At 49.1% G+C, this 13579-nt stretch overlaps 1 protein-coding gene across 7 annotated transcripts in view; it reads left to right on the forward strand.

Annotated features, from left to right (window-relative positions):
• The window catches only part of Igsf9b (immunoglobulin superfamily member 9B), a 77864-nt gene that overhangs the window by 42721 nt on the left and 21564 nt on the right, over positions 1-13579 (forward strand). For 5 of the 7 annotated variants that reach the window (XM_087214271.1, XM_013078843.3, XM_004862661.3 and 2 more), the window contains one exon: positions 398-11014. In XM_087214271.1, coding sequence (XP_087070397.1) covers positions 398-606 — 209 coding nt within the window. In that variant the 3' untranslated portion in view covers positions 607-11014. Of the gene's footprint in view, positions 1-397; positions 11015-13579 lie in introns of those variants that run through there. The other 2 variants (XR_002388774.2, XM_021242783.2) reach the window with 2 other exon arrangements.

Below are 13579 nucleotides of genomic sequence, written 5' to 3' on the forward strand. Positions count from 1 at the left end.
AGAGTCCCACCCTGACTCTATTGCATGTCATTAAAATCTGTTATGGCTTGGGGTAAGTGAGAAAAATGTAGAGTTCCCACCCATTCTTAGAAGCCCTGATTCCTGGCACCTAGAAGAGGCACTGCAAAGGAAACATTTATAGATTAATCAGGGAGATCTGTGAATTTACAGAAAGAAGAATCATCTCCACCTCCCTTCCCTGACTCATGAAAACAAGGGAGCAGGGCTGGGCTGTCTGTCGTTGTAGCAGACAAGAAGGTGTATTCTCTGTAGTGGTTTGGTCTCAAGTCCCATGTGCTGAGATGATCTCTTATTTCAGTATTGGAAGCTTAGAGTGTGCACTCCGGCCTTTTCATCCCCTTTCTCTTCTTTTGTGTGTCTGTTTTCTCATCTTTAGACGGTTCTGCCTCTCAGGCTCAGCAGCTTCCCAACTCTCAGGTTCTGTGGCCCGATGAAGCTGTCTGCCTCCGAAAGAAGAAGAGACACTCTCGTCCTGACCCCTTTGCCCGGCTCTCAGACTTGTGCCACCGCCAGCTTCCAGAAGACCAGACGGCTATCCTCAACAGCGTGGATCAGGATGACCCAGGCCACGCCACTCTGCTGTGACTCCACACTACTCTAAGTGTCCCCAGGGCAGGGTGGGGCCGCAGGTAGGGAGGGGTTTCATGAGGGGGGCCTTGTCCCCCTCTGTCCACCAAGGGATGGCTCAGTGTCCGGCTTGGCCCTTCTCCCCCAGGTCCTAGCCACCTGGCCTCATCTGCAGGACAGGCTGGGGGCAAACCTTCTGCCTGTGGTCAATCGGTGACAGGAAGTCATCTGGCTCTGTCCCACCTCTCCCTCTTCACTTAGGTGGAATTTTCTCACCTCTTCAGATGTCTTTGGAAGTGAAGAAGAGGAAAGCAATGGCTTTTACTGCTCTGCTTCTGTTTCAGTTTTTTGAGTTGTGGGAGAGGGCTGGACCTCTGTCCCATCTTCCAGACTCCACATATATATAGATATAGATACAAATGCACATGTATGTAGTTGGTGGGTTTCTCTATGTGTATATATATGTACATTGCAGCAAAGTGCTGTTTCCTTCTCTGGTCCATGGAAAGGAGGAGCATAGTGGACAGCTGGGGTTTGTGAGTAGGGATGGCCATGGTTGGCGGGGCACCCTCTTGTCTGTCTTGGGGGACTGTTCCTGTCGAAACAGAGTTCATGCCTCTTGGCTGAATTCACCATTGTCCTCTTTGGCTTCCTCCATCCAGAGCAGAAATGAGGCCCTGCTGAGATAACCAGCTGGGGTTACCAGTGAGTTACCACTGAACAAACATAAGCTTTTATTGCTTGGTTGCTGGTAAGGAAAGGGTAAGCAGGCGTAGGGCCAGCCTGGTGTCTTTCTTCTCCACAGTTTGTCTCACACTTCAGAAATGTAAGCTGCCTAGTGGTGGGGTAGACAGGCAGGGCCCTGGTGCACATGCCCGAGCCCACGTGACCATGCCTCAGTTCCTTTTGGTCCAGCCTGGGCCCGGAGCCCTGCAGCCAAAGGTCCTCTCATCTGGAGCCACCTGTGCAGAGCCCCAAGCTGCTGAGGCTCTATTTATATCCGTCTCTACTTAGCTCTCTGGGGCGCTGCTCCGCCATGCTGATCGGCTCCTCCTTTTCTCTTGTGGAAGCTAATTCTCCAGATTGATTAATTGCCACTTGTGCAGAGCCACCCGCCAGTCCTCTGCATCCTCACCATGCCTGCCTGCTGCCCTGCTTTGCTGGGGTCCTCCTCCCTCCTCAGAACCCACACTCCTGTAGCGTGGGCTCTGGTGAAGTGAGGGTGCTCCTTCCCCAGGACGCCGAAGGCGAGCTGGCCCAAGCTTAGGAGTGAAGGTGGGAGGGGTGGTAGCTGGGGACCTGGCCCTAGTCCTCCTCCTGCCAAAATCTTGTCCTACTTAAAACCGTCAGCACCCAGAAGCTTTCGCAAGGCAGTCTTCCTGTTCAGGAGTATCCCTGTTTTCCCAGCAGGTCACTGGGCCGAGGGTTGGGTGGAGAGTGTGTCCTCGCTCACCATCCCCTGCTCCTGTAGCTTGGTCTGGCCCAGGATGGCAGGTGCCACCGGGTTCCTGGAAGTGTTTTCTTCTTGGTGTTGCTGTCCTGTGGTTTGGGGACATGGATCTCTCCCCAGTGACCTGCTTGGACATCGGCCATGTCAGAGCCCTAGCAGGCTTCTGCTGGTCTCACTGTAGCTGCCAGTGGCTTGGCTCAGTGGCAGAGGTGAGGTGTGGCCTCCAAGGCCTAGGAAGCTGGTCCTTTTGCTGGAGCTTCCATCTTGGGGACAGATACTGTCTCTGCCAGCCAGGCCTGGTGCTTCCTTCTCTTTCCTAGTGAGCGGGGTTCTCGCTCCACCATGCAAGCCACACCATTACAGTTCATTTCTGGACATGGGTGAAAGAGGTGCAGAGGGTGGTTTCTGTCTCTGGGACTAGCTGTGGGCCTGGGGTGAACACCAGATGCCTTCCTCTGGAGCCCGAGAATCCACTTGACCCCTGGGTAGCAGCTCTGGCAAAGTTAAGAGTAGAGCTGGGTGGCTCTCTGTGATCCTTTCAGTGGTGATGCTACCTCTGTCACTCTGCCACAATGGGCTGCTCCTGGGGCGTCTCCCAGGGGCTGTCAGGAGCAGGCCTGCCTGAACTGTCAGCTGGTGTGAGATGTGAGGCTCACAGTGGGTCACAGTGGCCTCTGTCCCCCTCTTGAAGTGTGTGACTTCTCTTTCAGGATGTCCAGCCCAGGTCCTGGGGTGCAATGTGAATATGGAGCATCAGGGCTGCTGCACATTAGGATGAATTAGGCCCTGAAGCCATCTGGGGCTTGCAGCTAGGAAAGGAAAGAAGGGAAGTTGAGGTGGAAAGCTGCTTTGTTGGGATGTCATCCAGGGCTGGGAAGCACAGCTTGTGGCTGAGGTGCTCTGGCCACCCCTGGGCTTTCCTGGGCCCTGTGCTAACAAGGTGCTGACTCCTGCCTCCTTTTCTTGCCTCTGGCAGTGCCCCTTACCTCAGCTGAAAAGACCAAATGGCAGGAGCTGTGCTTTTGCTGGCCACTGGGTGGCAGCTCTGCCGAGGCATTGCCAGGGCTGGAAAGGGACGAAAGGCCTACCTGTTCCTCAGTGGCCTCAGACTTGTTCTCCTTCCAGCATGGCTTCCTTCTTGTGACTGTGTCCTTGGAGGCCAGCATCCTTCCTGCACCTCTGGGAGCTACTTCAGTCCTTTAAGGACTGCAGAGGAAGTTGGCAGAATCCAATTTCGTTCACCCATGGGATGGAGGATGGAGGTGTTGCAGGCACCCTGTTTAGTGCTGCGTGTGGACACATGAATGCAAATCTGTATGATGAGTGTATCCATTTCTAGGGACCAGTGTCCTTTGGACTCTGCCTTTGAACATGGCAGTGACCACTAGGAAGCTTCCTAGGACTTTTCACCCTCTACTCTGTAGGAGATCAGTCTTCCTGACTTCCCCCTTTAGGATCTGGTAGCCTTGCAGTAGAAGTAGTTCAGATAAAAACCTGTTCTTATATCTTGGATTTTTTTTTCTGCAGCTTTATTCTATATCTTGGTTCAAAACAGTGGCTATTGGGGCAACAGGTGGTCCACACAGACCAGGAAGACAATATGATGGTCTCTGAGGGGCTTGAAAGTCTGCAAGTGCTTAGGGAAGAAGATGAGCAATACGGAGGTGAACGCTGTTTCTTGATGAACTGGCTGGCCACCGGTGGGCTTCATGGCTGTGAGCAGAAGGCGGTGTGTGAATTGCCTTTGGTGGTTCCTGCCCAGCATCTGGCCAGGACCCTGCCTGCTGGCCAGCCTTTCTCCCTTACAGTCTCTTGGAGAGACCAGGGTGGGAGAGGCCCTCTACACACCTACTTTCTCAACAGGAAGAGTCCCTCTGTCCCAAGGACCAGCAGGACCTGGGTCTCTCTCAAAGGTCTAGGTCTACGCCATTGTGAGATGGCTCCAGCACCAGTGGGCTGGGTAGGGTGCTTACTAGTATTTTTCCACGCTCTTCACCTTCATTTTTGATCTAAAATATTTGGGGTTAGATGGATTTCAGCCGTTTATTCCTCTGTCCTTTTCTTGCACAGGAAACTAGATAAGGTTCACATACAGAAGTTCCTTTTTTTCTGGCAAGGCTGACAAGCAGATTCAAGAGGAAACAGATGCCACAGAACATCAGGCATCTTTTCTACCACCCAGGGTTTGAATCAGACCTGACGTGTGTGTGGCTGGAGCAGTTTCTTCCAATATTGTTGGCAAACGTCTTTTGGGGTTTTGGGGTGGGATGGGGAAGAATTGTAGATAAAGTACATTTTATTAATATGTAGAGAACCCTAGGAGAGAACACTAATGTTTAATCTTGGGCTTGCTTTTAGCATGTAAAGGAGCTTTGGGGGGCATTGCAGGGACTTGGGAGGCAGCAGGAAGGAGTCAAAGGGCAGAGATGGGCAGGAACAAGGAGCAGCTCCCTGACACTCTCTGGGAGCTGGGAGCCTTTCCACCCGTGCTCTTGGCTCGGTCTGCCCTTTTGTGTCTTCTCCAGATCAGAGGCAGAACAGGCTCCAGGCAGATGGAGACTTGGGGTCCTGCTTCATGACTGCTGAGGAGAGGGCTCAGGAGGGTCTCAGGGGCCAGCTCTCTGTTAAATAGTCATTGATGAGCAGGAATGCTTTAGGAGATGTTAGAGAGCTGGAATATGAGGAAGCCTGATCCTTTGCCATGGTGAGAGAAGGAAAGAGTGTAGAGTGTTGAATCTGTCATGGGGTAGGAGCAGGGGTCCTGGGACAGAATGGTGGAACCCAAGCAAAGGCACCAACCCTTGCCACTCTCCTTGGGAAATGTGCACACCAACAGTGTAGTGTACACACTGGGGCATTATCCCAAGGAGAAAAAGTGACTGCCCAGTGAGGGGCAAGTGAAGGGGAGGTGGCACTGGAGGGTTTGGGGAGAGAAATGGGAAGGGTCATTGCCACTGAGAACAGGTTGGGGCTGGGATGGCATGCAGGCTCAGACTGTTGTCTCAGAAGAGGTCTTGCTTCTTCTAGAATTAGCTTCTTGCACTAAGTGCCCAGACATGGTTATCTTTGTCATGTGCTTCAGCTTGATGTATTTGTTTTTGGGGCATCCTCAAGTCCAGACTGGTCTTGAAATGGCCAGCTCTAGGTCAGTAGAGAAGGAAAGATTGTTCTCAGGGGCTCCTTGTTCTTGGTCTCATAAGCAGAAGTGGCAGGCTGCCTTTCTCTGTCCATCATCTGAAGATGTTCATAGGTCCCTGGTGACAGTGATGGCTCGGCTATTGTGCTCATCACCCTTCTTGGGTTACAGAGGATTCCTTCAGATCGTGGTGCTGCACGGTGATGTTAGGGATTGAGGTTTTGTCTTTATCTTCTTTTGAAGGTTAAAGGAACCAGCCTACAGCTGAGGTAGGAATGCATTTCACCCTGAAATCAGAGACCAGCCTTTCTTCCTTTCTTATTGTCTCCAGTTTTGTTTCCTTTTGGATCAAGAGGTAGAATTAAAAATCTCTTTAAAAGAAGTCAGAAACCAAGGATCAAAGCCAAGATTGGACTTCAGCACTCTTACCAACTTGATGTTTGGTTCTGGGTCTCTCTTATCTCTGACAATGCACCTGCACAGGGCCAGACCCTTATTTCTGGGCCCCTATCTATACTTTCAAATAAGCCTTTCAGGAACAAACATGCTACCCCCACCAGATGTTTTGTGTGTCAGTTTGCCAAGAGGGTAGAGGTTTTTCAGGATCAAATTTTAAGCTGATAGAAAAATTCCCAATCTATTGAGTCTAGTCCAAAGACACCTGTAGACCCTAAGGGTTTCTGTGTCAAGGAAAAATTAATCATTATTGGAAATACTGTTAATGGTTGACCATGCCTTAGAGGTGGAAGAGTTAGGGTATCTTGACTGATAAATACTTTGGCAGAACAGCAGCCAGTCACCGGTATTGCTTGGAAATTCTCTTTTGCATGGGTTAGTAGCAGTGGCTAGGGATTCTGAAGAGAGCTGATGAGACAGCTATCAGCTTTGGATGCTGGCTGGGAAAGCTAGACTGTGAGCTAACCAAAGAGGAATGAAGCCTCTCTTCCTCTCCTTGGTCCTGGGTTGTCTGCCTTTCCCATCCCACTACATGGTGATGGGAATGGCTGGCTGAGCCTATTTTTCTTTTGGGTCTTGAAATCTGTCTCACCAACCCCATGCCCCTGCCCCCAGCACTGGATTTCCTGGATTCATTTTAGGAACTAGGGCTAGCTCTCCCCATGTACCCCACATACTCACGAGTTAGGTTCCCTTTCCTTCCCTCCTGCACTTCTGTATGGCTCCAGGGATCTTGAACTTGTGCATGGTTTACGATAGGGAAGTGGTTGGGGTGGGAAAGGGAATTTGGGAGGGTACTGGGGTTGGGCTGGGGAGGGGTGTTTGCATTTTCAGCCTTAGCAATACTGCAAGCATGCTTTGGGCTGTGTTTGGGGTTTCACCTAAGTAGATGGAAGGGGCCAGTGCCCAGTGCCCCCTCATGTCTATGATGAGGACCTGGGGGCATTATATGTCCTTCTGGCTTAGGGAATCTATGAAACCTTGTATCTGGTGAGGGGACGAACCCTCCTGATCATCTTGCAGTCCTCAAAAGGGAAACTCTACCAATGAGTATTTCTGTTGCCTACTGTGGACAATGAGAGGCCTGTCATGAGTTGACATTGTCCTTGGCTGGGTCAGTGGAATGGGATTCCCTTACCTGTCTTTCTGCAGGTACTAGGCATCTCCCTGGTCTCTAACCCCGCCAGCTGTTTATTCTAGTGTTCCTTTCCTGGATTCAGGAAATGTGTGTTGTGGGTGTGTGCGAGAGTCTGTTGTGTGTGCATGGAACCTGTGTGTGTTTGTGTGTGTGTGTGTGTGTGTGCCTGTTGTGTGTGCATAAGAGATTGGTAGGGACACACTGCTTTGCCTGGATAGCATCAGGCATAGGTGACCCTCTTTTTTGTTGGCTCTTTCTTTGCTGGACAACTTCTGTTTTGGTAGGAGGGTCACATTAGTAATACACCATCTTGGGTGTATTTTTTATGGAGATTGTATATACAATTATATAAATACATATAATGTGTTCTATTTTAAGGAGACGGGGAACTTATGTTGGGGGGTGAGGATCAGATGCAATAGTAGTGACTTACACTGGGAGCCTCAGGCGAGTGGTCCACACAGAGTGGGACTGGACAAGCCAGAGACGCAAGCTGGGCTGGATGCATGGGGCCTGTGCCCCTGCACACATATATAAATATAAGGAAAACCTATATAAAGTCTGTCTAGCTAGCTTATCTATATATCTATGAAGTCATAGTTTGCTTTATTTTTGTACCTGTGCTTAGAGATGCTTTGAGCAGTGTCACCTTCCCAAGCAGTCTGGGAAACTAGCTCATGCCTTGATGCCGCCTCCCTCTCTGTCCTTCCTGGGTTACAGTCTATGTTCAGAGATGCTTGGGTCTTTCTCACAGAAATGTGTATATATGAAAAAACTTTAAAATTAAACAAAGAACTCACTTGTAGAAGGACAAGTGAGCTGAAGGTTGTGGGCGAGTTATGGGATTGACGACCCCAGAAAACTCTGGTCCAAGTACCTCTTGGCACTGGGAAGGGTCACTGTGGTGAGATGCTTGATCTCGTGGGGGTGCTGGAGAGCTGGAAGTGCCACAGAGCATCCCTGTATGGCTGCGCTTGGTATCCAGCTCCTTGGAAGGAATCCAGCTCAGCAGCTGGGAAAGGGGATGGTCATGATAACTATGGCTGTCCTGGCTTGTAGCACCTGGGCTTAAGCAACTCTTGGCGGTATGGCAGTGAGAGAGTTTGCAAGGCTGACTGTGTGAGCCCAGGCTTGGAAAAGAGATACCCTGGGGATTATCACTGCAGATTTTTGGAACCAGTGTGAATGTAATATCTAGTATAAATATGTCATTGATGCTATTTTCATTTATTTTTAATTTGAAAATAAAATGCTGTTGGAAATGGGATGGTCCAGTCCTGGGACAATGAGTGGATAGTCAGAAATAAGAGATTAACTTTGGGCAGATCCGGGAGGATGGGTCTTCCTGGGACCTTCCTTCTGGTACCCACTTGGGGACTTACAGAACTGAACAACGTATTGGACAAATGTGACCAAGAATGGGAGATTCTGGCGGGAGGGTCCACTTGAGTTTGAGCAGCAAAGTGTGTGTGGGCTGAAGGATACCTCTCTGAGAATTCAAGACCTCATATATGCTGCAAAGGCAACATGCCTTGTAGCCTCGGCATGCAGCTCCTGGTGCTAGTTCTTCCTTCTGACTTGCTAAGTGCTCAGAACAATGTGTTTGAAGCTGGTGCAGGGCCAGATGGTGCAGGGATTCTGGGGAGTCTCATGACTACAGTCACTCATCTCTTATTTCTGCTTGAAACTCAAAATACGGCAATGCTAGCCCGTCTTTCCCAACCAAAATGTGATGTTCTCCAAGAGCTCTTGTCTGTGGATTTGACCATTTGAGGATCTCAGATGCCTCAATCCCGGGAAGGGCTCTTTTTTGCTTTTGAGGAGTGTTATGAGAAGAGGAGGTTGGGGTAGAGCTTGCATCTAACTTCTGATTCTTACTGGATCTTATATGGCCCTGCCATTCATTAGGACACTGTTCTTGGGGCTCCACGATTGTGTGTTCAAAACATTTCCTATTGTCCACAGACATCACAGGAGAACAGGCCTGTTCATGCAGTACTGGGAGGGCTCCAATTCTGGCTGCAACTGATAGGTGACTGATCTTTCCCATATCCTCCCCAGGAGGCCAGGAGAAGATGCAGCCAGGTATTTCTTATAAGATTTTCTGGGAGGTGGAGCAAGAGGAAGAGCAGCGAATTCTAGGTCCCTCCCCAGCTTGCACCCTCTACTGAGCTACCAAAGAGGGGTTTCCATGACTATGCTTTTGGCTCTTAGAGCCAATCTTTTCTCTTTCTCTGGAGACTCTGTCCTGTTCCTGGTCACATGTAAGCTGCAGAGTCAGCCAGTTCAGCACACAGTCACCTCAAAGGGCTCATCCTCCATGAGGTCCAGAGTTCCTCAACATTCCATCTCTCTCCACATTGAGCCAAAGGCTTGATCCTTAGAAACCTCAGCAGCACCAAGGTGCATGAGATTGGGAGACCCTGCACATTGTCATCGCATTTCTCAGTGTCAAGTGGATGCTTTATTTGGGAGAAAACAGGGAAGACAAGGACCTTGAAATTTTGGAGCCTGGACAGGAAGTGTTACTTACCTATGCCCTTTCCTTGACATCTCCCAGAAAGAGGGTGCAAGGCTGGGCATTGGAGGGGAAAGGACAGATATCCCAGCATCAATCTCCCATTTCTCAGAAGAGCCATCCTTTCACAAAGGCATGTGGAGCAGAGGGGATCGGGATCTGACTGTGTGGAGTAAGCAAGATACTCTATTTTTGAACCTCTCAATTAATGGGACAGGTGGGTGGGAGGGGTCTGGTGATGAAGCTTTTGAGGCCTACAGCCACTACCAGGGATCTGAGCTGCCCCCTATGCTGTTACTTATTCCTTGGTCCCTAGATAGTGGAAGGGATATGGAATTTTGGTGCTTTTCTTTTTGGTAGGAGGTTGAGAGAATCTGTAGAGTTGTTCTAGTTAAGCTACCTCTGTCTGTTACATGGAAGCAGTGTGGAGTAGATAGGTCTGCTTGGAGTTGCTCTCCCAAGGATCAGTGTGGGCACTGTTCTCTTCCACATCATTATCAACAGGGAGCTAGGCAAGAGGGAAGGGCTTGCCCATTGTCCTTGGAACTGCCTTGGACAAAATAAAAGTGGGTGGTGAGGGCACAGTCGCGCCTGCACAGCACTTCCGTGGGTGAGGAAGTGGCTGTGCCTTTGGGCAGGGGTCCCTGCTGTTGCACACTGTGAAGCTGGATGGGGAGGACTTGCTCTGTGGGATGATGCGGATGCTAGAACTTGAGATGAGGAGTGGGGAGGGGAAGGGTAGATCTGACGCTCCACTTACTAAGTTGTATCCATCAGAGTGAGAAAGCCTTCAAGTTCCATTTAGATTTAATTTCCTAACTGCTGTTTGTGGGGCCAGAGATGGAGGCCATGGACGAGGTGTACGCCACCAGTTGCCTGTTCTTGTCCATAGCCTGATGGGGAGGGATGGCCTCCTGCTCATGTGAGCATCTCTCAGCCCTGTTACCCACTTACGCTCTCCCACCTGGAGGGACTGTGCCATCCTGGACGTGCTTCTTCCATCGCACATAAGGAGGCAGTTCTGTTTCCCACCTCTCATCGCCCTGAGTTCTACAGACATGCAGAGGGTAGGGGTGAAGAGTGCTTCAGGAGGGGCAGCTCCCACCGCCCTCCCCAGGGCTCCTAGCAGACTTCAGACCTTCAGATGCCTGGCAGCCTCCTTCTTTTGGTTCTTTTCTAACAAGTCTGGATTGACTCTTGGTTTCGTCATGAGATTTCTTGCTCTCATTTCGAACTCTCTTTTCTTCCTTCAGCTTTCTTTGGGGCTTCCCCCATTCATACCAGGTCTTCATGTGAAGACTATCCAAACCTCATTTCCATTTCTTGAATGTCGAGTATTATCTCATCACCACACTAGGGTGCTTTATGGTGCTGTCTGAGAGGCCAGCAGGGTGGAACTGGCTCCTCCCACTGGTTCTTTAGATCTTGCTGTATTTCGTCTTCTTTTTTTCCCCCATAGCGATTTGGGGTGGGTGACTTGGGAGTAGATTTGTGTTTTCTCTCTCTTTCTTTTGTGTATGAATGAACTGGTAAAAGTCAGTTATCATGAGTAGCTGACTTCATGGTATTGACTGGTTGGCTGACTTTGGTTCCAAATTAAAGACAAACCAACATGTTGTATAGCTGCGTACAGAACACTTTTGAGTGTGAATTTGGATGGTGACTAGAGGCTTACTTTTTGAACTTCAGGTATGTAACTCAAAAGTAAATAAAAACACTATTTTTTCAGTAAGCTTTTTTTTTCTTCTAAAAGATAACTTAGAAATCAAACTACAAAACATTAAATCGGTGCTGTACCTAAGCCTTATACAAACATTCTACACTCTGTATAACCTGTGTCTGGGGCACTCCTTGCTCCATCACCCTCTTCTCAAAGCCTGGAAATGCCAGTGTATGCCAAGCCTGGGGTCTTGGGTACCAGTGGGCCCAGGGGACCCCAGGAGCAGAGGGTGATGGTGGAGATGGGGCCTGGTTCTGCTACCTGAGCAGATATGGGAAGGAAACCAGGTGCTTGGGTGTGTGTGGCATGTGTGTACACATGTGTATGTTTGTGTGTGTGCAAATGTGTATGCATGAGCATACAGGTGCACAATGCCAAAGTGAATGCACCAACTGGGGCTTGAAAGGGAGACCCGGGTGGGCCCCGGGAGTGGGACAATTGGGATGAGGGGGCACACTCCCTCCCATTTCCTGTCTCCTGTTTCTTCTCTGTCAGGGAGTGGAGGTATACTGGAAATAGCTACATTCTTAGCTGGGTGCTTCTTCTTCAAAATCTCCAAATGCTAAGCACTTCTAAAGGCCCCATCCAAGGGGCAGGCATCTCTGGCCACCAAATCAGACTGCCAGGACTAGGAGGAACCTTTCTTCTCCCCAGCCCTTACTTGGGTTTTGAGGAAGAGAGCTCCTCCTGCAGGGTCCCTGCATCTCCCCTTCCTGGGCCTGGATCTGCTGTAGCTGCCACTCTCCAGCTGGGCTACCATTGGCTATCTTGCTCCTTCCTAGCCCACAGAGAAGACCTCCCTGGAGATGACCCCTACGCTACACTGCTCTGTGGCCCTGAGCAATAATGCCTGCCCTGGTTACCAATGACAGTGATTCCTTTGGCCTTGGACTTGCCACTTAAAAACTGACACCCCAAACTCAATTAGGGAGAGAATTTGCAGTCTGCTTGGGTCAGACTGCTGTGCCAGGCTCCACTCACTGGTATTTTCAGGCTTGCTGAATACTAACCAACTCATTGTCAGTAACACTGCATGTTCATACCCTGAATTAAAAATCAAAATGAGCTAACAAGTACATGAGTGAACCAAGAGCGAGAAAAAGCGGCATGTCAAATGACAAGATGTGTAGCCAGTGAAGGTGCCCTGGGGAGTGTCTCGAGTTAAGCTAAGTAAAAGAAGTTTAGTATTTAAATTGCTCCTCATGTAACATTACTCTGCTTCAGAAATGTTTTGTATTTTGATATAAATAAACATTTGCTAAAAAAAAGTTCACTTTCTAGTTCTGTTTTGTACCTAGGAATTATTTTCTGATGTTATCTAATTTTGCCACTGGCTGCTGGAGCTCCCAAAATCAACCCAGTTTAAACTCATGGCACAACACGATTCTGAGGAATTGAGTCTTGAAGATGAAGGGGCTGCTGTTCATTCACTGAGCAGTTGTGTGCTGAGGGTATATTGTATGAGTCACCAATCTGTGCCCTGGGATCTTCCAGGGAGCAAAAAAGACAAAGCTCCTGCTCTTAGAGGGCTTGTAGTCTAGGAAGATGAGCAACACATGAATACTGCAATAAGAAAACTATGTAGAACACAGTGAGGTGCCCAGTGCATGGAGGATGGTGCTGAGTCAAAGGTGGGGCTTGCCTGGCACCCAAGGGTGCCCAGGGGCAGCCTGTCTCAGTGACAGAGGCACAGGAACTTTTCCTTTCTAGGCTCTTCACACTCCTTGAGATCTTTGCTGACTCTACGATGCTGTGATGAAGGTCACTTTCTGGTTTGATTCCATCCTTCTCCAAATGGGTACCTGACCATGACAGGCTGGCCCTCAGCAAAATCTCTGTCACTTACGAGGATCCAAGGAACTGTGTTGTTCCTTCCACTTGAAGAGATTAGCAGGTGTCTACTTCACCCTCATCTCCACATTTGATTTGGTGGATTTTGCTACCTAAATTGGCCTATTTTCCTTCCCTGACCACATTGTCTTCCTCATTTCTTGACATCTTTTCTTCCTTGTATCAACCTAGGCCATGCTCCCTGGTTTATGGTCAATAACTGTGCTTAGTTTTAATTTCATTTGGGATTTAAGTAGAGGGAGAAATACCAAAATATATTCCTTTTTAAAACAACCAATGAGACAAATAGATCCACCTGCAAGTTTAAAAACATCTGTCATAGGTAATCTTGGTCAAGAGGACCTTTACTATATCAAATAGTGATAAGGGACTTCAGTCTATTTTTGTCCCTATCTATATTTTGCAAAATCCTTTCGCATTTCATTTGGTGTTCATAATAAGCTTATGTATGAAGTGAAATATGTCATTTTTGGTCAGAACCAATGAGCCAATCAGTGGCCTTCCTGTCCTCTCCTCCCTCATACCTTTTCTTGTCCTGCAAAGGCTTTAAAGCAGAAAAAAGTTGTCTAGAAAAGAGAAATAAGGCCCAACACTTTGCCTGCATCCTTCTATATGGAAAGGACACAGCCCCAGGAGTCCTGCAGTCCCCCAAGTGCAGTCCAGGGCCCTGGGAACCACCCAGTATTTAGCCCTTTCCTTGGTAGAAACTCAGGCCCATGACT

The sequence above is a fragment of the Heterocephalus glaber genome, unplaced genomic scaffold, assembly GCF_053883595.1.
Source record: "Heterocephalus glaber isolate CG9 unplaced genomic scaffold, H.glaber_assembly_v1.0 deba00001446, whole genome shotgun sequence".
NCBI classification, from domain to species: domain Eukaryota; kingdom Metazoa; phylum Chordata; class Mammalia; order Rodentia; family Bathyergidae; genus Heterocephalus; species Heterocephalus glaber.